Here is a 25,686-nt window from a genome sequence, read left to right on the forward strand (position 1 = left end):
TCTCTCTTTCGCTCTCTCTCTGTCCTTTGATGTGCGCATGACACACCTTCTTATCGGAATTTTAGTCTTGCAGGATGTGACCTACAGATTGTCCTGAGGAGACCCGCCATGAGTCTTCAAAATTGTTGTTTTGAGGTTTTTTTTAATAAAATGTTTTTGTTTGGTGATTCAAAGGTGAATGTGTGATGCTCATTTTTGTGATGACACATGCATGTTACCTGTTGTGATTGTGCGACATCAGGCAAATTATGTTGTACATGATTTCGTGAAGTTGATGTGACATGTCTTTGCCTGGGGAGGTGGGGGTCCGGGAGGGGGGGGTCCTGAGGGAGGTGGCAGTGGGTGTTGTGGCCCTGTTGGGGCTCCCAGCTGCATGATCAGTGGCTCCATGGCATCTGTTGCCCTTCAGGTGTGGCTCTGGCCTGGCCCCCTTTTTTGGTGCAGGCTGCCGTCCGACTTTACACCAGGTCAGAGCAGGTGTTATCGGTTCTTATCGCCGATCTGGCTGGTCGTTGAGAATGTTGCGGAGTGGTGTTGTTACGAGTTTTTGCACGGGAACGCCTACTCTGCATCTCATTAGCGATAGTTGCCGGTGTCATCTGTGGCGATGTTAATTGCGGCTGCTATCGCAGGTAAACTAGTGATATAGGCTGTTTGCACCAGCTTGTGAAAGGGGCCATAAATTTATCGCTAATTTGGCGGTGATAAAGTGCCAATAACTCGGCGATATATCCTTGAGAATATGCCCCTCTGTTGGGAAGAGCTTAGCGTTACCTACTTATACATCAACTAGACCACATTCACCCATCTGTGATACAGTATGGGAGTCAGATTTAATTATCAATGGATGCTCGGGAATGCAGTGGGATCCCATATATCATAACGTCATAGGTTTAGTTCTGCACTAAGAGACAGCACTGTTATGTTATGCACCAATAAAAAGAAACTGAAATGAAAGCCGGGTAGGTGAGTGCATTGAAAAACGACTAAGACATTCCCAAAGTTCGAATTAGTAGGACAGGATTGCGCTCGTTTCTTGCATGGTTTGACTGGAATGAGGTATCACACAAGCAATTCTCCCTTAAGCCTTTTCACACCCAGCAGATTTCAAAATGAATAACACAGCCTGCTGTCGACCGGGGGAGACCCAGGCCAGTCACCTGAGGGCAAACGAGGGGAACTCAGTGGGATACAGAGAGGAACGTGTGAGTGGCCCTTCACAATGATTACTTTTGCCTTACAAACAATGCCATAAGCAATAAATGCAAAAATGTTTATGCACAAAGGGCGAGTTGTTCTAATGAGCACAGCTAAGACGCTGCACGCCAAACAATCATAAATGCTTAAGTATTTGTGTAGGAGCGTTTCAGACGTGGAAATGTTGACTGATGATTCACCAGCCACAACCCATATTTCAGAGATGGACAGTAAAGAAGGCCCATTATCTTTGTCCACTGCTTCCACGTGCTCATTCGTGCACAATGGGTCTTCTCATTACAAGAAACAGCGTAGGTCATTATTTCCAGAAAAAGCATTTAATCTCATATTTTTAAAACTATTCTAAATCAGCGTAATTTGAAATTGAAACAGATTTAAAGAGGGTTTACAAATGCTTACAAATTTCTATGACTATTTCGGTGATCCACTCTGTAAGCCATGATGTGGAAAACAGTAAGAAACCTTCTGAGCTTCAGAACCATCGAAAAGAATCACTAAGGTATAGTATAAAATGGAGATTCAATCTGAAATATTCTACACCCTTACTATGTATGCTACCGGAATATTTCGTTTTACATATCGTGGTGCAAAAATATCAAAGCAAAATATCTACAGGGTAAAATTACATCGGCAATGTATGGTTTTACCATATTTCACTCCGCAAGATGGGCTTTACCTAGTGGCGTTCTCCACCTGTGCCAAAAATTAAAGAGGACATTTGTCCTGACTGTGCTGCACGCAGTAAAGAAAAGTGTTTATGGAGAGCCCAATTTGTTAAAAAATAAATAAAGCAATATTAATAAAAAGTAAATAGCCAAATAAAAAAATGGGCTATGGGGCCATAAGGTTTTCTTATGAGCTGCCAACTGCTGGATTGCCTAATCCCAAATTTGCCTTTCTTTTTTGGTTCCTCTTCCTGCTTCCACCAAGCTACATTTCCTGTCCCTTTATCTTAATCTCTCTTCCTCCATTTTCTCTTCTGTTTTCTTTTGCTCTGGGTCAAAGTCTGATAATGTAAAATGGGTGCAGCACCCTGTGCCTGCAACCAGGGGCACAAACTAAGCATTGTGTTCATGGTGGACTGCGTTCCAGAAAGCTGGAAACCTGTGTATGAGAAAAGGATTGGGTGTGGATTCTGAGACAATACTAGGTAGGGGAGGGATCTTTAGTTATCATATTTGACAATATCAAGGTGATTGAAAGGCATCAAAAGAGCGACGAGGAATTAACATAAATACCGACTGGCATGAAGGAGTGTTATAACTAGCAGGAAAAGGAAGGCAGTGTTATTATGACTGTATATGGAAATGCTAATTCTTGTCCCCAATGGATTCTGTACAAGTCGAAATGAGAAAGTTACATTGGAGATGCCCAGAAAGGGCTTCAACCCAAGCCATGGTTTAAATCACAAGAAGAAAGAACACAGGCTGAATCATGAAAACATTACCCACTGGAATACGAGAAGGGTGCGAAGATGCATTCTGATTAAGAAGCAGGCACTCTTCAGGACTGAGACCAGCTCTCCAAAGCAAGAATAAGCAATATTTTACCACATAAATGATAAACATGGGCTGAAATATACTCCCAGGCAAAGTGCCAGTCAAACAGGAATTTACATTTAAAAAATGTTTAAAAGGCCTAGAAAAGCAAGGATGGGGTCCAGACTCGTGTAGGGTGTCTTTAGTAAGGGAAAACGGAGATGTACAGGGTTGGCAGCCATGGCTTTCCTCTTCGCGCATGGAAAGCTGTCATACTACGTTCATTAACAGTTCTACACATATAAATAACAATACAAAAACAATAAAACAGAGTATTAAGTTGCACTAGTCATTACTCACTCTGCAGTGTCTAAGCGCTTTAGCAACAAAAGTTATTATTGACCAACTAAATGATACCAATTGTATCTGCCTGGGAATAGTAAAAGGCTACCTAACTCCCCTGCATGTGGATTTAGAACCCCTGCCTTACTTGTTAACATCAGATATCTGCAGTAGGCGCATTAACTCTCTGAGCTATCTTCACACCTTAACATAGACAGATGGTGCTGTTTTATGCACATCACAGCATATGGTGGAAGGACACTCATCTGCAAAACACAAATGTACAGTATTTTTGCAGGCAGAAACATTCACTTGTCTCTAATATTTTAATTGCAATGGGTTCCAGGAGATATGTTGTCCATTCAGTCGGCTGTTTCTTAAAAATGTCGACACTATGTTATAGTCCTTGAAACACAATCCGCCGATTCCACGTCAGTGATTATGACCTGAAATAATAAAGCAGAAAAGGTAGCATCAATCGACTTTTTACATCGCTCTTTTTTTAATATTCTGCTGTTGAATGGTGGAGAAAAAGTACTAATTTCCTTATATTTTATGAAGTATCTGCCTCCCTCCCATTACTATTTCACTTACTCTAATTGTTCAACATGCAATAGCTTGCATCCTAATAAAATCATACTTAGCAAGGATGTATGAAACAATTAGGCGACACATTCTAGGGATTTTAATACGATTTAAATTATATAACTATCTTTGCATTCTGAGAACGCCCTTATTAACTCTCCCGTGCATCGTTGTGGCGAGCTGTCAGGAAACAAAATGAAAAATAGTTTTAATAGCTGCACCCTGACCTGTTTTATATTTTACGTCAATTATAACCGCACACAACCATGCATAATTATGAAGCATAGACACATTAAAATGTACACATAATTTGTGTCCTTATACCGAGCCTGGCAATGGGATTCTGAAACCAGGCAGCCGCTTCTTTCCTGTTATGAAGATCTCGCTGTTAATATTTCAGTCTTCTGTGTGCAACCATCTGTCTTGAGTAATTTTAAGTAACTACTTCGTGTGGGGGTGGGAGGGATGGAAAGAAATCTATATGTAAATGTATGTGTCACCACTCTGCTTCCTGTATCTTGCTATAGAGCGACTGCAGCTTGAATTGAGGCATTGCTACAATTGGAAATGTGTATTTTTAATTAGCTGCTCAGAAATCCTATAATTTCACAAAAGAAAAGGTCCCTTCTACAGAATCACGCCAATTAGTTTGCAAGTCTCTTTATGCGTTTTAGTTCTAGTTAATCAGTTTTTTTGTATTGTTTGTAGAAATATTCAGAGTGTACTATGCAGTATAAGAAGGAATCGGACTTTTCTCTCTCTACACTACAAGAAAGGCATAATTAACGGTCAGATATTGATATGTACACTTAATTGAGGACTACCTAGATGATAGATCACTTTATAGACAGACTAAGCCATGGGAAAGATAGATGTAACATGAAGCTGCATGATGCCATGGAGTATTCTGTGGACAGGTTAAACCTGAAAATGCTTGAGTGGTTTATGCTGATTTCTGAAAATGACGGCGATTCTAGATCTATGTCAATTACTGTGCAAAATCCCGTCTGATCTCTATAGCAAAATACAGGAAGCAGAGTGGAGAAGTGTGGCTCAATGGTTAGAGCGGCAGACCTTGATGCAGAGCGCTGGCCAGGGACCAGGGTTCGATGGCGGGATCGGGCTTAAATTCCTCTGACCGGATATTCTCGCCTCAGTGCCGAATCTAAGCATGGGCCCCACGCTGCAACTCTGGGCAATAGCTTGCTTAGTCTCCACAACGGCCCCCGATACACAAGGGATGCCTGGTTTCACCATGGGATGCCCAGGAGTGGACACCTCACAAGGAAAAGCCAGGAGGGGTTCCCTTGTGGAGTACAAGCGCAGGGATGCTTACGGGTTACTGTTCGCGCTATACAAATACAACACATTTACATTTACACATCATGATGTCTCCTCATTCAGTATTTTTTTCTTTTGGACTCCTCGATTCATAAGTGGTGGCCTGAGGCCTACTAACTAGGACCCAGCCTATATTTGCTAGGTAGTAAATGCATTGTACTTCATTCTCTGTATAGCCACTACTACCACGGTCCTCACCAATATTTATTTTAGGCCACCAGGGTGACAGTGAAGGGATGGTTTGCAACATTAACTGACTCATTTTAAGTAAACTGTAGTAGTTCTAGACAACCCCAGTGTATTTACATTTATGTACGTTATGGTGTGTGCAATAGGACACATTTTGCTGTATTCAGATTGCCTCATGTGGTTGTGGTCTAGGTAGACCAAACACAGAGCTCCAAGGCTGTCTTGTCAGTGGAATCTATATTATATTAGGGTTAACCCTTTCGCTGCGGCGGCTATTCCGCCACAGCGCTAACAGGGCGGGGCGGCCGCGCGGCGGCCGCATGCTGGTGACAGAACCGCTCCGTCACCAGCCGCGGTTGAGCTGTGCTCGTGACGGAGCGGTTCCGTCATGGCCCCGCCCGCTCAATTAAACGTGCCGCACAGGCGCGAAATCAGCGCCGCGCAGGCGCGGCGGCCGGGCCATGACAGAACCGCTCCGTCATCAGCACAGCCCAACCGCAGCTGATGACGGAGCGGTTCCGTCATCAGCATGGAATGGGTTAAAGAACCTCCTGCCGTACACTATAAGGACACTGCAAGTCACCGAGAAGTTCCATAAATATAGAGGGCAACAAGGATGAAGGTGATGGTCACACCATCACCATTCCCAGAAATCACTTAAAACCTTAGTGCCCAGTTCTTTCATATGAAAGAGTGAACATGTTTGCAAACATGAATAATACAAATAAAGCCTCTAGTGCAAAATTACAAATTACAAATGTTTTGCAAAAAGATATTAGAAATAGTTCAATGCAAGTCAGTTTAAAAAAAAGCTGCAGTAGCCTGGAAAATATAGAAACATGCTGAAGGATTCTAGCTTTCTCTATCTAAGGAGCGCACAAATAAACATGTTCTCTCTGCTTGTCATTGTAAGCTACTAAAATAGAGCAGAAGGAAGAGAGGCAACGTTCTGTTTGTTGCTTTGAACAGCTGCTTTAATTATGCTCAGTGACCTGACCTACCTTCCACCTCAGCTGTTGTCTCTGGAAGCAGGCACTGTGATGTCAAAACTCAACTATAATAAAGTTATAATAGTCAAGGTATGACGTATTTTCTTCATATGTCATATGCACTGCCCTTACACATTAAATGGCAGGGGGAATGAGAGAGCAAGTTTATGGGTACCTGTTTGTACTCTCCCCTATATTTTCAACCAAACACAAAACAAACGTACACCTGCAAATATGGCTCTCAACTATGGGAGCCAAACATTCTCATTAGTGAGAAGTTTACCAGATTCAGGATGATTTGCATACCCGGAGGGTATTTCCAAAAAAGAACGGGATGGCCGACTGCAAGAGTACAAGGGTTTGAGCATAGGTCTGGGAGGAATTGTTTCACTTTTTCACGAGAGGGCTGGTACCTGATCCTCTTGGTTTTCATGGTGATGTATCACTTGACGGTAACGTTGATGTTCAAAGTGAATTCCAGTGACTTGGCATTGGGTGAAAGTTTGGGTTCAAATACATCTAGGTTGCTATTTTGAGCCAAAGTTGGAGTAATTATTGCTCTTTGTGAATAGTCGGAATTGTTAATAGGTTTTAGCTTCAGTTAAGATGTTGGACATAAACGATGAGGTGCAGAAAATGTTTGAGGCATTAGATGTCTAGACAAGCAGAGTTGTGTTTTGTCTTTATATTGTTACATTTTGATGAAGTTATTGGTCAGTAGAGTCCCAAGGGGCTCTATGTAGAGGTTGGAAATCGCTGGGGACAAGAAGGAATCATGTGGGACTATGCAGGTGAGAGAGATCTTCTTCAAACTCGTGGTGCCTTCATGAACAAAGTGGGGTCAGTAGAACAGACAGAAGGTGGCCCAGCGAATGACTGACAGTGAATACCATTTGTGGCTGCTGCGTGTAAATGATGATTGGATGATCGATGCTGCAGATGGTAGAGGAGAGGTACCAAAATATCAGAAGGTAGGAGTCACTTATCAGTGGTCAGGAGGGGATCATCTATAATTTGTAATGTAGCTGTGTTCATAGTGCAGACAATTCTGTAGTTGTGTAGGGTATGGTTAGTGTTAATGTGATCTTGGAGTTGTCTGTAGGCCATTTATTCACTTATCTTGTCAATCAAAAGTAGGTGAGTGGTGTACCAGTAGTTGTCAAGGTCATCATGGTCTAATGTGGGCTTCTCCAGGAGTGGGAGGATCTGGCCTGTCGTGAAAGATTTCGAGAAAATGCCTTGAATGGGAGGGAGACATTGTCAATGGTAGGAGTGAGACAGTTTCTGTGAAGAGGGCCTTGAAGAAGGATGAGGGTAAAACGTGATCTGCACTGAAGGATGCTTTAAGGAATTGAAAGATATTGGCAAGGTCTGGGACAGTCAGGTGTTTGGCGGAGAACCACAGTGGGATGCAGCACAGAGTGAAGGTTATCAGAGTAGAATCATGCTTGGTGTTGTTGATGTGCAGTCAGATCTTCTGTAATGTTTCAATGAAGATGTTGATGGCGTTGCATTTGTCTGTGGAGTATTGGACTAGTAGCCAGGCGAGTCTACAATGCAATGCTTCACTGTCTTAAAGAGGAAAAGAGAGAGTGGTTTGGATGTGCATTAATGATTGGTGCATTCATAAACAACCACCTTAAATTCTGAAGTGGTTATGGTGCTTTTATTCCACCTTTTCTTATTTCATTTGAGTACAAACATGGTCGACATTTAATTCATGTCATAGAGAAAGATACTACACAATACAATTCAACACAGAAATAATAACAACATATTGGACATTTCACCAAAACATCAGAGGCAGATACATGTTTACAAATAACACAATGTAATAGATGACAACAGACCAGTCTGTATTTGTTAGGCAGCGAAAATGATTATTGTTTTTTAAGAATACAACATGCCATGTACAGCTAGACCACACAATAATTACAACAGGCTAAATGTCCTGTTTGTATACAGTGTTATTCCATGAACTAGTGGTGGTCACTGCTAGCTGAAAGGGGTCAATGCGTTTCAGAACCCTATACAAATTCAGGGTTCTTCTCCTCAGGACCAGGACGTGGTCAAACCCTACAAAACATAATAGGAAAATGTTTATGACTCTAACTCTGCTGTTAGATTTATGTACCTTTAGTTTATTATCAGCAGTTGATGAATTAGGGCACTATTAAAGAAATGCAACTTTTAGAAAGTTTGTCCAGTGGGCTCACATAGTCACTGCCCCCCAGAAAGCTTTCTGACCTCCTGGGGAGTAGAGTGAATGACTCCCAGGTTTAGGAACAATAGCAGAATGCTACAGGGTGAGGTGTTACCTTCCCTTCGCAGGAAGCCACTCAGGGTGTTAACCCAAAAGGTGAGCTTCAAAGGCGAAGCCTTCACTGGGCAAATGGCGATCAGACTCTTGAGGGGCTGCCCTTTGTTCAGGTAGACAGACTGGCAGCAGAGAAGGGAGACCAGTGCCCAAACTGGTTTTCTTTTGGGCGTGTAGCCCACAGGTAGCAACACCTCTAGGGTGGGCTACAAAGTTCCTAACATCTAAGGAAGAGTTCAAACATCATGTGATTGGGCAGAACAGTGCACTCTGGGTTTGCTAGATGCTACAGATGCTGGCAAATTGACACCAAGAGGGAAGGGACCTGGTAGCCCACTGACTGGTCACTGCATCATCCCCCCAGGGCACTTTCAGGGCATAAATATGGCACCCTTGGCACCCTGGACTTCAAATCACAATGGAACTAGAGAGAGGACCGAAGAAGGACTGGCCTGCTGACCACTGGACATGGCAGAGAGATGCTGCATCACCTGCTGGACTGTAGATACCAGCTTGGGGGAAAAGTCACCTCCAAGCCCCAGACCAAAGAAGTAACTCCAAGGGTCAGTCGGCTGTCCCACTGTAACCAGCAGCCGGGCCATCAAAACGGAAGTAGCCCAACTCTGCAGTAGCCACTTCTAGAGAATCAACATTGGCTGCACCCTGGGTGCCCCAAACACTGATCTTCAATGGCCAAAAGTTGCACCTGAGCTTGCCAGACCCAGGAGTGTCATCTGAGTCCATATTGGTTGCCCAAGAAGGAACACTAGCCTCCGGCAAAAGATTTCACTGGGACAATGTTGGACAATGTTGGATGGAGACCCGTAGCCCAGCAGCAGCTGGCCCTCTGCTGGTTTAAAGAGGACTTCGGGTGGGTCAGACCTCTGTGACCAAAATTGTCCTACATGAACTGTACACCAACGAATAACCGCAAAGGCACCCCTGTCGACCACACAGCGCCCAGAGCATCCTTGAGCATCTTCCATCTCCGGGATCCGCAGCATCAGGACCACTCCATTGAAGTTATGGCAGTCATGCTGTAAAGTTGGGAACTAGACTTGAAAACACTTTGGTGGCCAGTTAACTGTCCAAATACTTCTTATCGGCTCCCAGAATTTCATATTGTCATAATTGGACACGCAATTCGGGCCGGAGTAGCTGAACACAGCTTTACGGTTACTAATGTTTGTGTGCAGGTAAACTGACATTTAAGTAATCTTTCAAAGACTATCTGCAGAACCCACCTGTGGATTTTACTCATCTTCGACTCTCAAAATTCATAAAAATATAATCTATTTTTATAAATTGGTGTTGAACTGCCTAGGTATTGTGTGGCTTTCTTGTTTCATCGTTTGGTACTGTTAAATGCTTTACACTAGTTCCTTTGTTTAAGCCTTGCTGCTCGAAGCTGTAGCTACCCAGGTTTGAGCTTAAGATTTTACAAATGAGACTGATTGGACCCAAGACAGTTTTTGTGAGTGTATTATATGGTAAGCTCACACAACTATACCATATAATACATCCAAATCCTCACAGTGGGAACATATGAAACTAGATTAAGTGGTCAAATTTGAATATAATAAATAGGTTACTATAACTCCACTCTCAGGCAGCTAGGCAGAGATGACTGAGTAGACATGTTTTATAAGAGCTCTGACACACAAACTGTAATCCTGTCTAATCCTGACTCTCACAAGCCTCATCTGGACATTAAAAGGCAGGGTGAGGGTGCCTGCCAATGCTGCATCCCCAGCGTACATCGTCTGTACTTCTGGCACTGTACTCAATGGCTTGGCGTGGTGCTGCGAAAGACTTCAGCGAGGTTGCGGGCTGGTGACCTGTGGCCTGCCATGAGATTGCATCACAACTGAGCAATGGGGATGGCTTGCATGAGGAGCCAGTGAGGGACCCACGGGCTAGCTGACTGCTAAGGTACCAACGGTGGCAATCCCCAGTGGGGAGCACTTTGAGAAGCTGTATGGGTGGGAGAGCCCCCACCAGCCGGGAGCTGATAATGCACCCATACAGCCGGGAATGGAATGACTGGAGGTAAGGAGGCAAAGCTGTGGCACGTGTTGGTAGTTGGGGCTGGCCCCTGCACCATTCATGGGAACTGGAAGAAAGACAGTCGGCAAACATTGCACCCTGTGAGAAGAGCTGTAAATTCCCACAGGAACCTTGCTAAGGCCCGGAGAGCAGGGGTGGGCACAAGCTCATTCTCTTCACTGCCCTTGACTGTCAATGTGATAACTGGGGTGTCTGTCTGCAGCTGTGAAACAGACCCCACCCTTCAGGGCTGCCCTATAGACACACAATAATTGCTCGCGATTATTTCTCCTTCGTGCCTGACCTGAAAGGCTCAAGGAGTATTGCAAGTGCTAGGCGAGATGCTCTGTGGTACGTGGGCTATCAGCTTCCTGTTAGGGAACTTCTATGGGCAAAGATAAAACAACTAAGCCATCCCAATCTAACAAGATAATGAACTCTTTCACTACAAAGGGAGATGGCAACTCACAGAAGGTGGGAAGCTAACAGGAGTCAGAGACTGGCCCAAAACCGTCGCCATCAGTTATTATAGCAGCGATACAAAGCACCCAGACAGCCCTCGAAGGGATAATTAACACTGTATCCATTGAAGTAAATCTCCTGAGGGCTGACATGTGAAAAGTTGTGGATTGGGTCATGGAGACGGAAGGCCATGTAGTCATGCTGTAGTTGGAACACAAAACTTTGAAATTCACTGTGACTATGCTGACTACCCAAGCAACCAAGATGTGGGAGCCTCTCAAAGACAGAGAGACACTTGCAATGGAACAATTTCAGGTTTGTGGGATTCCCTGAATGCATGGAGGGCCACTTGATCATGCTTTTCTTAGAGGACTGGATCACTGAAATACTACGGCTGCCTAGACTGTCCAAGTTCTTCTCGATAAAGCTGGCTTATTACTCATTTGCCGTGTTACTGCCACCTGGGGATCCCACATCCCATGCATAGATTACTAAATTGTTCAACCACAAAGACCATGATGCAATATTGCGACACACACGAAAGCTGACCTGCTCCCTCATGACAGTGCTTCTATCCTCATCATCCCGAATTACAAAAAGAGGTCCTGGACAAACAAAAAACCTTCCTAACCATAAAGCAAAAACTGCATGAAATAAACTTCTATTACAGTCTAATGTTCCCAGCCAAACAGTAGTACCAACATGAATGGAAGGCGCAGTTCTTCACCACACCAGAAGAGGCCTGGTACTGGTGGGATGCCAGGGTGGGGTTGACTGGAAGGGGGAGAATTTTAGCCCAGCTGAATGGATGGATTCCTCCAAACCGTAGTGGATGTCCACCAGGCGGGACAAATGAATCTCCAGGAAAATTGAGCTCCTGGGGACAGTCGGATTGTGTTATGAAGGGAGGGTACATTGCGAGCGACATATTGGGAATCATGGAAGGAGAGGGGAGCACCTGCCCCAGGGCTGGAGCACCAGATGTCCCATGGCTAGGGAGTTCACATTTCACTCATCTGTGCATGGATCTTCATCTAGAACAGATTATTGGTTAGGCACCAGGGATGTAGTGTGATGGGGTAACTCTATTTCACACCTCCCCAGAACCCTTTGTGACTACTCACCTATCATCGCATGTGCATATATATTGGTTATGGTGGCTGAAGCTGACTGAATTACTGGACGCTGTATTAAAGAAAAGATTCAGCCAGTGATAACGTGATAAATAAGGGATTAGTTGCTGCATTTGCCACACTGTGGAAGGCTTTAAAGTCAGTGGTACAGGGGAATGCAGTGCAAAGGGTCATGGTATCCTCAAGTCAATCTCTAAGAGGCTTGATGCACTAGAATTCCCAATCAGAACATTGAAAAGGGACTATGGCAGGATGCAGTACTTCAACTCTTTAACATACCTGAACGAAAAAGCCAGTGATATACTCTTGCATGGTTAATCTGCCCCGCATTGGGTATATCGGGTATTATTAATTACATTTTAAACTGAGTTATATTCTGCCAGGTCACACTTAACTGTAATTGGCATTCATAACTATTAAGACAAGATCACACTAGCATGGTTGGAGTCCAGCGAGCGCTAGCTGCTGTGTTACCTGATCACCCTTGTGGAAATAAAAGATGTGAATAGGGTTATGGGACACTCCTTCCCTAGAAATAGTATAAGTACACACTAGAACAAGATCAGGATTACTACTACTTTTGGGACGGAAGAGTTCACACCAAGAAGATATAGGTATGCTTCTTTCCCCCTTTTCGTGTTTAGGGGCCCCAGCTCTTATCAAAAAGGCACAGTGTTGATTGTACTCCTTGCACAAACATTGGGATTATATACTTATACTACGCCACCAGGTTCAAGCTAGCCTGGCTGATGAGGGGTGAAAACCCGAAACTGGTCCCAGGATGCTTGTTTCTGGTCGATGGGAAGACCTGGCCTGGCAGTTTGGGCTGGACTGTTCACATGGGGAGCAGGGTCAAGACTGATTTGCATATGGGTGGGTCTAAATTAGAACAGTGTGGCATGCAGAAAAAGATGGATTTAACCCAGATCTGTGACTGGGGGTGAATGCTTAATTGGTTCAGCATTCCGTCCATCATCTGTTCTTTTAGAAGTTGGCATTTTCCTGTCCTCACTATTTGGTGCCTGCAGCCTATTCCTTCCTGGGTCACATAAATAGGTGTATTTGGCAGTGGGACTTTGTCTATTCCTCCCAGATACCCACACAATGTAGGGAGTAAGTGCCCACTGGCAGGATGGGGGCGGAGCTGGGCACAGACCCACTTGCAACTGAATAGGTTGTGCCCTGCCTTCACTCAAGGGTTTGTCACCACTGCATTATCCATGCAGCCAGCTTAGAGCCAGGGCAGGGGAAACAGGAAACTTCAAGGACTTCAAAGGGAATTATCTAAAAACGTCTCCTACTTCAAAGAAGGCACTAAGTATAAGAATAGGACCCTTAGAACTATTCTTCAGTTCACTTTCTGTAACAGCAGAAGGATTCTCAGACGACTGCATGCTGCTGTTGCCAGCTGTACTTCAGAAGACTGCTTAGCTGCACCTGGAAGCACTGCTCTGCTGCCTGAAGCTTGCTTTGCACCCTCAGAGACCCGCCCTACTGCTAGAGCCCTGTTCTACCAGAGTGACTCCAAGAGCTTGTTGGCTGGCTTCATGATCAGAGGGTCAGGGTTAGAAAAGGCTCCAATCATCTTGAACCTGCACTTGGACCCAGCCTGCGTTATGTTCTGTTATGTTATGTTATGTTATGTTATGAAGAATTTATAAAACGCGCGGACACCAAAGGTTTCATGGCGCTGATCAGATGAATGTTGATGTGGCGGTCCAAGATTATTAAGGTTGCACAAAAAGCCATGTTTTCAAGGCCCTTCTGAGGCATAGCAAGTTGTCACAGTTCCTGATTGGGGGTGGAAGTGAATTCCAGAGCCTGGGTGCCAAGTAGGAGAACCTGCGTCCACCCTGTCTTTTTAGTTTGATGGTAGGGGTGGTGAGGGGATGATGGTGGGCAGATCGGAGGTTACGTGTGGGGGCATATTTGGTGATCTGATTTTTCAGAAATTTTGGACTCGTACAGTGCAGTGTTTTAAAGACTATGCAACCTGTCTTAAAAGTGGCCCGATGTACAATGGGCAGCCAGTGTAGTTTGACCAAAAGAGGCCTGGCCGATTGCCATTTCGGCTGTTTAAAGAGCAGTCTTGCTGCCTGGTTCTGAACCATTTGGAGGCAGTTAAGCAAGCCCTGGGGAAGGCCAGTGTACAGTGAATTGGAGAAGTCCAGGCGTTACAGTACCAAGGCAATGATCACTTGAACCAGGGCTGGATAAGATAGTAAATGTGAGATTTTCCTGATTTTGCGCAGTTGAAAAATACTGGAGGAGACCACGCTGCCCACCTGTCCTCTCAGAGTGAGATCGGAGTCTATAGTTACCCCAAGGCTCTTCACGGAAGGTGAGGGAGTTGGGGAAGGACCTAATTCGGCCGGCGAGAAATGGGGTCCCTAGTGAATGGGACTCTTCCTAGGTAACACCAACTCTGTCTTACCGGGGTTGAGCTTTAATTGATTCGCATCTATCCAGTGCTTGATGTGACACATTGTAGATTGGAATTTGATAGCAGCACTAGGAGACTCCAGCGAAAATACAAGCTGGAGGTCGTCTGCATAATTGAAGACTGTGATTCCCCTGGTTTTGAGAGAGTGGATCAGGGGCCTGATGTAAAGATTGAATAATAGTGGGGACAGGGAGGAGCCCTGTGGGACCCCGCAGGACGTGGAGCGATTAGGGGCAGTGAAGTTCCCAAGACGCACCCATATCCGTAAAGAAGCATTTTAGCCACTGACAGGCAGCGCCCTGTATGCCAGCTTGTTCGACACGGTTCAATAAGATGGTATGGTCAACCGTGTCGAACGCTGCCGATAAATCCAGGAGCACCAGGGCTTGCGGGGTTCCTGAGTCAGCGTTAGCCCTTAGGGTGTCCATCACTGCCAAATAACTGATTCGGTGGAATGAGACGGGCGGAAACTAGCTTGGTTAGGCTCCAAGTAATCTGTTTCCTCAATGAACTTAGAAAGGCAGCTAGCCACATGGGCCTCCAGAATTTTAGCGAAGAATGGAAGGAGGGAAATAGGGCGATAATTAGAGCGGTTAGAGGGGTCAGCTCCTGGTTTTTTAGAGAGAGGGACTAAGGTGGCGGTTTTAAAAGCTCTGGGTACTTCTCCCTTTCTTAATGATTTGTTAAGGAGAGGAAGAATACAATGAGGTAGAGCTGCGAACGTATCCTTAAGGACAGAAGGAGGACAGCAGTCCCTCGGGGGCCCTGATTTTACTCGGGACATGAAATCTAGTAGGGTTTCCGGACATAGAGCGATGAAGTGATTCAGAGTTGAGGGGTTGTGGGAGTTGTTGTCCAGAGGCTTCCCCTGAGAAGTACACGGAATACTGGCCCAGATGGTTTCAATTTTTTCCATAAAAAAGTTGTTCAGCCGGCTACACTGCATTTTAGTGGGGGCCTGACAGGGTGAAGTTCTGTCATTGTTGCAGAGTTCGTTCACGATCCTAAAAATTTCTTTGGATTTATTAGGGGCAGCGAGGATCCTAGTGGTGAAATAAGAGGTCTTGGTTACCAGAATTGCTTTCTTATAGTCCCTGCGGGCTGACAGATAGAGCTGTCTATCTTTACTGTCATAATCATGCCTCCATTTTCTTTCCAATTGCCGGAGCAATAGTTTCTGATTTTTCAGTTCACTAGTGAACCATTTATGGGCTTCAGAATATCGGGCCCAAGAGAATTTAGTGAGCGGAGCATGGATATCGCTGGCCGCCAATAGCTAGTCCGTGATCTCTTTCTCCATAGAATCCACATTGGAGTTGGGAATGACAGAGGGTGCGGAACTAGCCAGAGTGTTGATGAACTCCTGAATATCCAGTGCTCTCCACTTTCTGGTTAGTCCTCCCTCTATCTTAGGGGTCTTTGCCCTGCTGCTGATAGTAATTGTAAAGTCGATCAGATGGTGGTCGGACCATATGCAGGGAGAAATGTTAGGTGGTGAGAGGTCCGAATTATAGGACCAGATTTGGTTGAGAATGTGGCCCTTGATATAGGTGGGGGCGGTGAGATGTTGAACCTAATTGATGTTGGAAAGTAGTTCCGTGAGCTCAACCGACTGAGCCCCCCCATATCATTGAACCAGTAGTTCAGGTCCCCAATAATTAGGACTCTGGTATGGTTCATGGTGAGATTCGCCATCTGCTCGCTGAGGGAGAGAGGGAAGGACGGAATGGACTGGGGAGGCCGGTAGACAAGTACCATAGCCCAAGATCCTGAGTTGGTGTCGAGATTGATAACAATGTTCTCTACTTCAGGCAAAATCAGGGACGTCAGTGTGGTAAACTTATATTTTTTATGTATGATAGCAGCCACTCCCCCTCCCGTCTTCCCTGCAGGCCGGTTAGCTGACAAGATGTTATAGTCAGAGGGGAGTGCTGCTAAGATATCGGGCAGAGAGTCCAGCGTAAGCCAGGTCTCTGAAAGCAGGAGGACGTCCAGTTTATCTGAGGATAGCAACAGAAAGATATCCAATTGGTGCTTCACCAATGAGCGAGTGTTAAGATACAGGACTCGGAGAGCAAAATTTCCAATAGACAGGTGATTAAAAAGGGGGGCAGAAGGAGCTTCTGTTGAGGGGGTGAGGTGACTCACTCGATTATCGAGAATCCCGTGAGTGTTAATTCGATCCGAGACTTCCCTGGTTAGGGGGGCTTGAAATTGCTTTAGCACTCTGAGTTCTGCCGGGGAATAGATGATCATTTGGTCATGGTTCATGGCCCCTGGTCCCGGTCGGGCAAGGACTGGCGCGGACGGGCGCAGACAGGCTTGCCTTTGGCGCGCCCTCGGCGTGCTGCCGGCGCGCCCCCTGCGCTCCCGCTTGCTGGTGTGCATAGGTACCCCAGCCTAGCCTCCAAGCTCCACCCCGTGCTGGCCGATTGGCTGAGGCCGCTGGGAGGGGAACAGCTAAGGGCAGAGAACCCTTTAACAGTGAGAACGCGATTCGGGTGAGTTTTAAAAACAGTGAATTTTAAGAACACAGGTTCAAGTTTCTAACAGGAAACACAAAATGAAATTGGTCCACGCTGCAGCAGCAACAAGCACACAATTGCTCGCCCCCAGCGCTACACTCCCTTTTGATGCCCAGCCCCGCCTCCAAGCTCCACCCCATGCCAGCGGATTGGCTGAGGCCGCTGAGAGGAGAACAGCTAAGGGCAGAGAACCCTTTAAAAGGGAGAACGCAATTCGGGTGAGTTTTAAAAACAGTGAATTTTAAGAACACAGGTTCAAGTTTCTAACAGGCAACACAAAATGAAAATGGTCCGGGCGGCAGCAGCAACAAACACACAATTGCTCGCCCCCAGCGCTACACTCCCTTTTGATGCCCAGCCCCGCCTCCAAGCTCCACCCCATGCCAGCCGATTGGCTGAGGCCGCTGAGAGGGGAACAGCTAAGGGCAGAGAACCCTTTAACAGTGAGAACGCGATTCGGGTGAGTTTTAAAAACAGTGAATTTTAAGAACACAGGTTCAAGTTTCTAACAGGCAACACAAAATTAAAATGGTCCGTGTGGCAGTAGCAACAAACATACAAGTGGTGCCCCTCTAGTCCTAAATTCTTGGTGGCTGTGCTGAAGGTGCCCAGATAGACAAAACCCGAAACTTGGGTCTTTGAAATGCTTTGGCTAAAAAGTGCTCTGAGAACTGAGAGGGGACTAGGGCCAACCAGATCTTCTATCCACTCAAGATTTATCACCAATGAGCCTGACATTGTGGCAGCTCCAGCTATGTTCTTCACCACAGCAGCAAATCCTGTTCAGCTACCTTAGTCAAAGGGGTATCCCGCCTTGTAGAACTCTCATCAACTACAGCCTCAAGTCTCATCCCACTGAAGATATTCGACTTCCAAAAAAGAGACTAAGTGCGAACTTAGAAATCTTCACTGTGATTTCATCCAGTGGCGCCCGAGCATGACACCTCTTTATCGGACATCACCTGCAGCCTTTCCCTGCTGAACTTTACCTTCTCAGAGACCTTTTCTTCAAATTTCTACTAAGTCTGAAGGTAAGCGCCGACCGGGCCCACTTTTTGTGTCTGACTCTAGCTCCATCGCGGTTGGCTATATTTTTTTTTTACTTTGACCTGTTCTCATGCAACTAGATGTCAGCAATTGGCATTTTGATCTTTTAGGAGTTAGATTTTACCAAAAAATTAAAAAATTCCTAACTACGGTTCTACTAATTGACTTTTTGTACTTTTAGTCTCAAATGATTTATTATAATCTCGCAGCTAACCCCTGCACCCAACCACTGCGCAGGAGGCCCATTCTCACCTCAGGACGACCAGCCAATGAGAGCGCTGATCACAATATGAAGGGGTGTCATGTTAAATAATGCAACTTGGCGGGTGTGGCTTGGAGCCATCGGCAATGGACGCACATTAGAGGACCCCAGGCTCGATAGCATGAAAAAGCCCAATATGCGTCCTGAAATCCGGATTGACACAGGGGAGAGAGATGCAGAGTCAACCACCAAACTCTGAGGGAAAAACGGAGTGACCATATAACACTGCAGGGAAAGAAATCATCAGAGGACGCGATCACACTTAGAGGCATAGAAGCAGAGGGACTCGTGCACAGGGGCTGGCAGGCGGGACTGAACTTAGAGGACAGGTAACCGACGGGGAGCTACCGAAGGTTTGGAAAGCCAATTCTCCCGCAAAGGGGGAGCCTAGGACAGAGACGCCATTGTAAACCCACAGCTGAGGGGCGGAGCCAAAGACAAACAAGTGCTGGGGAAGCAGAGGGGCAGGACCAAAGAGAAATGGCGGCCACCGGTGCATCAAAGCAGCTGCAGGAATAGAGCAGACCACCTGACAGGGCTATTGGAGCCAGATGGAGGCGCTCCTGGATACAACAGAGCTGCCGCCCTGGCACAGGGCTTGATTCCTTAGAGCACAGTAAGCAGGCAAATAATCAGGATAGCTCTGGTGGCAAACGCAGAGACTGGGCTGACACAGCCCAGGAGAAGACCGGCGACGGGCTCTGGACCTCGCGGACAGAGGCTTGCTAGAGCGATGGCAGTCAGAGCGCAATGGATCGAAGGTGGAACCAAGAACCTGGACAAGGCAGGTGACTCGGAAATCGGAACACATAGGATCCACCAATGGGGTGTTAACTACTTTATGCTACTTCAAGAGGCCCACCTATAGGGTAATCAAAGCAATGGATAGATATGGATATAAACTACAAGCGCATGCGGGTACACATCAGGCTCTAGGTGAGCAGGGATCATAATCAAGGCATCCGTTCCGCTGACAGTGAGTAGGTGCTGATACGACAAGCTGGGAAGATACGTAGCACTCACTGGCACTTGGGAGGGGAAAACTATGAACATCTGCTCAGTGTATATTCCACCAAGGTTACGCAGTGACACCTTTACGGCATAGGGAAACATCATACTTGAGATGCCCCTAGGCACACTCATTCTTGAGGGCGATATGAACGCAGTCATGGACCTGCAGATAGATAGGCTGACAGGGGCCACGGGGGCACTTGGCAGGGAACCACTGAAGGGATTAATGGAACCGATGGGCATGATCGACCTGCGGCGTGCTCATAATCCAATGAGTCGATAATACACACATACCTCTGCTGCACACTCCAGATTAGATTATATCTTTACATTTAAAGCACATGCGGGACAATTTCAGGAGGCCATACATAAAGCGCAAGGTATTTACGATCACTCCCGGGTCGAAGTACAGCCAAAGTTGACATAAAGGAACACAATATAAGCCCCCCTTCCCCTAGAATAGACCAATGGCACTTCAGAAATAAGCAATTTGTGCAAAAAGTACAGATACATACCACACAATATTTCCAAGACAACTCTGTGGAATCGGCCGCCATGTTGTTGGAGGCCTACAAGACTGTGATTGTAGGGTATGTCCCGGCGCAAATAGGCATTCAGAAAAAAGACCAGAGTAGAGAATTGGAAGAACTTGAAACAGAAATAAAACTGGAGAACGAAACAAGGAAAAACAGAACGGATGATGTGTCCATGACGCAGCGACTTAGACTCAAACAACATGAATTAAAAGACCTGGGGGAAACAAAAGGCGAGAGCCCAGGCACTAGTCATCCAGAAAAAACTGTATGAAGTAGGAGATAAAGCCAACAAAATGATTGCCTGGTTGAAGAGAAGAGATAGAGATAGAAGTTGGGTTTTGGAAATATACAATCAGGGGTGAGGAATTAACTGTACTAGTAAAGAAATAGCAGAAGCATTTGCTCAATATTATGCAGAATTTATACACCCTCTACGGAGCGATCGGTGGAGGATTGTGTTGAATTATTATGGGAGATCAATCTTCCAGTGCTGGAAGCGGAAGATAGACAGGCACTAGAACAAGAAATAGAGAGCACTCTTTGGGACCTACCATGAAAGGTGGCCAGTCAAAATGGGTAACCAGTGGAGCTCTTCAAGATTGTAGCAAGTAAAGTTGCTCCTCATCTCCTAAATATGTACCTTGAGTCCAGGGAAAATGGAGAACTCCCCCTAGACAAATGTACAGCCACGATAGTGTTGATCCCCAAAAAGGGTAAATCGCCGGTCGAGTGTGGGTCATACAGGCTGATATCTCTGTTAAATATTGAGACAAAGGTGTTGGCAAAGGTACTAGCAACCAGATTAGGGACAGTCATATCCCCAATAGTCCACCCGGACTAGTCTGGGTTTATGCCCCATAGAGGCACACAGTTTAACCTTCGAAGGCTATATGGGGTGCTACACTGGACTAAAATGACATAAACCGAAGAGGCGGTGCTACTCTCCTTAGATTCCCAACTCGCATTCGATAGTATCGAATGGCAATTCATATTCGCCACCCTAGATAGGCTGGGCTTTGGACCAAACTTCTGCGTGTTGGTAAAACTCCTATACCAAGACCCTCGGGCAAGGGTGAGGGTCAATGGAGAAGTATCCCCTCATTCCCGCTCAGGAATTGGCACACAACAAGGCTGCCCATTATCACTAATTATCTTTGCCCTGGAGCCATTAGCCACATGGGTCCGTAACAACCCAATAATACAATGTGTACAGGGAGGGGATAACTGGGAGGATAGAATATCTCTGTAAGCAGATGATATACTCTTATATCTGGTCAAACTGTACAGTCAATACACAGGGTGCTCCAGATTTTCCACTTCTTCGGTAGTTACTCGGGGTATACAATACATTTTAACGAATCCTACATCTTCCCCTTGACAGGGGTGGTCCTTCAGTGACTGGCGGACACCACTCCGTTAGTAGTTAAAACAAAGTTCACATATCTGGGTATTCACATATTCACAGAGGAAGATAACTTACTGTCAGATAATCTGTACCCCCAACTACAGCAATTGTGGAGTGATGTGGAACATTGGAGGAAACTACCGGTGTCCTTGATAGGCAGGGCGGTCATTTATAAAAATGATGCCGCTACCCAGGCTGCTATACATTCTGCAGAACACCCCATACAAAATACCCAAGAAAGTGTTCCAAGATATAAATAGTGAACTGTGAAAACTATTGTGGAATGGAGGCAGCGCTAGAATAGCTCTTTGCAACCTCCAGAGGGGATCATATGAGGGAGAGCTTGCAGTGCCAGATATGTGTAAATACTACTGGGCCTCACATTTGACAGTGGTTAATGACTGGGCATTTGCTGACGGTGAAGACCCGGCCTTTAGGGCATATCATTGGGCTATCGGTGAAAGTGGATATCCAGCAGCACGATACTGCAGAAGCGGGGAAAAACAGCTTCCTCCACACACGCAGACAGGAATACGATCTTTGAAAGAAGCGTTAAAGCACATAGGTTAGGAAGGGAAACTGGCAGGAAGAACTCCACTGTGTGACCAGCTGGCAGAAGTGGGGGCTCTGAAGGGGTTTTAAAAAAAAATAGAATGACTGGGAAGGGGCAGTACAGAGCCCACGAGATGTAGCTATAAGGGCCCGATTTCATCTAGTCCAACTACATATCCTCCATAAGTCATATGCTTCCAGAACACTACTACACCGAATGGAGAACGAGGTATCCAAGTATTGTGCGAAGGGATGTGGTGAAATTGGCTCCTTCTTTTATATTATTTGGGAATATAATTATACCAAGATTTTTGGAAAGAGATAATAGGAATTATGGCTGAAGTCACTGAGTTCGAAATTCCAGCGGAGCCGAGATGGCTACTACATTGTGTTACAGGAGAGGAAAAATGCCCCAAATATATATTAATATGGTTAAAAATGGCAGCAATGGTGGATAAAAGAAACATAGCCAAAAAGTGGGGAACAAGCCAAATACCAGTTCAATGGAAATGGAAAATGACTTAGACTGGTGTTCAGTGGCAGAGAAGGCAGTCTACAAAGCCAGAGGATGCCCAAAAAATTGGGATAAAATGTGAAGTTGTTGGAGGGCACATAGGGGGTACGGAAAAGGGGGAGGGCAGGTGTAGAAGAGGGAATGTGTGTAACCGTAACCCCGGGTGGTCCCGGATTCATGTGGGCCTCATGAGATAGGAAGGTACCTGAGAAGCAAGGAATTATAGTATTGAAATATGTCTAATCTTTGTTGTATATGTGCAAAATATGTCCTAAGCTACTGTTCAATAAAAAGACTTATTTAAAAAAAATGCAAGTTGACTCACTTTCTCAAAGGGTCACCACATCAATATATAAATGGCAATCATTTTGATTTTGACAAAAGGCACACCCACTGGCTTTGCCAAGGGGTCATCACAGCATTATATGAAGACAAGCCTATTAGCTTTGGCAAGGGATCATCAGATCATTTGGCAAGCCAAGCCTGTTGGCTTTGTTAAGGGGTAGTCACATAAATATGCAAACCAAAACTATTGGCTTTGTCAAGGAGTTACCCAATCCATATATGAAGACAAACCCATTGACTTTGTCAACAAAAATAAATACTGTCAGAGTTTTACTTTTACACTCTCCAGGACACATAATGCAACCATATAAACAACCACAAGAGATCCCTTCAATCCTAATCTGAAGACCAAAAATGCGTGCTCAAGGAAAGCTTAAAAACATTATTAACTTTTCCTACAGTCACATTCTATAGACACCAGGAAACATTATGTCTGCTTCAAGGGCAAGCAGGGACCATCACTCTGTATTTGTGAAAGGAATACCCTGGACAGCACTATAATAGGCCCTGGTGGATGGAGTCCATAAAGTCAAAAACTTTGCTCGGGAGGGGGCCCCATGAATCCCATCCTCATAATAAATCTGGTGTTCCCCATTTTGTTTTTAATTTGTCAGTTGGTTCCATCGGAATCCTCCTGGACCTTGCTACAAATTAAAAACCATGGGGTGGCAACTCTGAAATTCCACCACATAGACTTGGGGGTCAGGGTATCTATAACCTGCCTTTCTATATCTTTTTCAAAAATCTTTCCAGGGCATGGGAACAATGCCCCAAGTCCTGTAATGGCCGCTGGAACATTGCGGCCACCTAATCAGAGCACTCGCTCTGAAAATGGTTCCTAAGCCAATCAGAAGGCTTATATTTTTTTATTTCAGCCCAACAGTCCAGATATACATACATTTTGAACCTTAGTTTCTGAAAAACTACTGAACAGAATTACACTAAATCACCAAAAAGCATGGTTTCTGGGTAAATATCTAGCTTTCTGCCAAGTTTGGTGTAATTCCTTTCAGCCACTTGGGATGTAGCACTGTTCAAAAATACTTATGGAAACTGCATGAAGAAATAGCGTTTTTGGACCCCCTCCCTTTTTCCTCATCTTCCAACTGACAGATCACACCTAATCTTTCAAGGAAGAGGCTGAGGTGGATTAATTTTTTGGAGGGAAAGTTTCATGAAGATTTGTCAAATGGCGCCAAAGTCCTTAGCAAACAAAAAAAAACTTCTCCCATTGTAACTAGGTCCTAACCACAACTTCACAGTGCAACTGCTACTGTGGTATAGACAGACAGACAGAGAGATCGATAGATACAACTGTCATTCACACGCAATGTATGACCTCACATATTACATATTTTATGACATAATTAATAACATCCATGATGACATCTGAAATGACATCATGGATGCATTACTGTCATTTTGGTGGGCAAGTTATAGTTACTTCAGGTAACTGATTTATTTTTACTTTTTTGTAGTTTAAAATGCTATGTTTAAACTGACATTTTCACATAACTATAACTTCACTTTAAACTTTCTTTTTTTCAGTGACTATGTATTTACGTTTATAAATATATATTACCTACTGGCGGTCGCCAGTAGGTATATATAGTTAGGATTTTTTCTCTATGGGACCTTTGAAAATTCTATGTCTAATAACTTTGGCGTTTGCGGACGGAATCAGCTGAAATTTTCAGGAAAATGGCACATTTTGTTTCTGAGCAGCCCCTGAAAATTTGGGGGGGTTTCGTCAAGGGGGGGCCGAGAAAAAAGGGGGGTCCCAAAACGCATTTTTAACATTGAGTTTTCCATAGGGCGTTTGGCCTCACTTTTAGCTCGAACGGCTGAATGGATTTGCACGAAACTTGGCAAAATTGTAGGGACTGTTAGCCCGATGTGCCTTTGCTGGGTCTCAATATATGTGCTCCAGTGGATTTTGAGAAATTAACATTTTAAAAAACAGATATATCTGTGACAGCGTCCCGGATAGCGCACCGGTTCGCGAACTTTTCGCGTAACGGAACTTTGCGTAGCGAAGCTGATTGGCTCTCCGGTGTCTGTCAACATTCTAAACAGTCCGGAGCGGCCACCATCTTGTCTCTCGGTAGGATCGAGAGACAAGAGGAGGAGAAAAACGAAGGGGGAATTTAATGAAAGGGGGCAAGGTAGACCCTTCTTGACCCCCTAGGAATGATGTTGGGGTTATTAAAGGGTCCCGTGGGGCAAATAAAAAAATATTGATTTTTTGCGGTAGAAGCGCTTTCCGGTTCGCGAACCGGGTAGTGAACCGGGACGCGAAACGGGAATTCGCCATTTTGTGTTTCGATTTAATTAAATTACAAGATGGAGGAAAAACAATGTGAGAAATGGGTATAAGGGGGTACGGGAGACGTATCCTGACCCTCTATGTTTTCTGAGGGTGGCTGAGGAGGCTCATATATGTTGATACTTGTCTTCCAGCGGCTGCGCGTAAGCGTTTTTTTTTTTTTTTTTGCTGCGTGACGTCTGTTAACGTTCGATTCAAAGGAAATCAGGAAGTGTTGATCGCCATTTTGACACTGCGAGTAAATATATTGTTAAGAATAATTGTTATAAATTAATCCGTATTGATAAACATTGTCTGCGCCATCTTGCTTTTTTTCCAATGCCACACTTTTGTCGTGCACGGCAGCCATTTTAGATGCCTTGACCAGACCCACTCTCTGCACGCCGCCGATCGTGACGTCTGTTAACGTTCGATTCGAAGGAAATCAGGAAGTGTTGACCGCCATTTTGACACTGCGAGTAAATATATTGTTAAAAATAATTTTTATAAATTAATTCGTATTGATAAACATTGTCTGCGCCATCTTGCTTTTTTTCCAATGCCACACTTTTGTCGTGCACGGCAGCCATTTTAGATGCCTTGACCAGACCTACTCTCTGCACGCCGCCGATCCTCAGCAT

General features: G+C 45.1%; 1 protein-coding gene across 1 annotated transcript in view; it reads right to left on the reverse strand.

Annotated features, from left to right (window-relative positions):
• Positions 1 to 2,884: 2,884 nt before the first annotated feature.
• Positions 2,885 to 25,686, reverse strand: part of GPD2 (glycerol-3-phosphate dehydrogenase 2) — a 1,314,993-nt gene continuing 1,292,191 nt past the window's right edge. Inside the window, exon 18 of the mRNA XM_086956671.1 lies at positions 2,885 to 3,484. Within this exon, the coding sequence (XP_086812797.1) occupies positions 3,478 to 3,484 (7 nt within the window). The 3' untranslated portion in view covers positions 2,885 to 3,477. The remainder of the gene's footprint in view (positions 3,485 to 25,686) is intronic.

Source organism: Lissotriton vulgaris, chromosome 2_1 (genome assembly GCF_964263255.1).
Source record: "Lissotriton vulgaris chromosome 2_1, aLisVul1.2, whole genome shotgun sequence".
Classification (NCBI taxonomy): Eukaryota; Metazoa; Chordata; class Amphibia; order Caudata; family Salamandridae; genus Lissotriton; species Lissotriton vulgaris.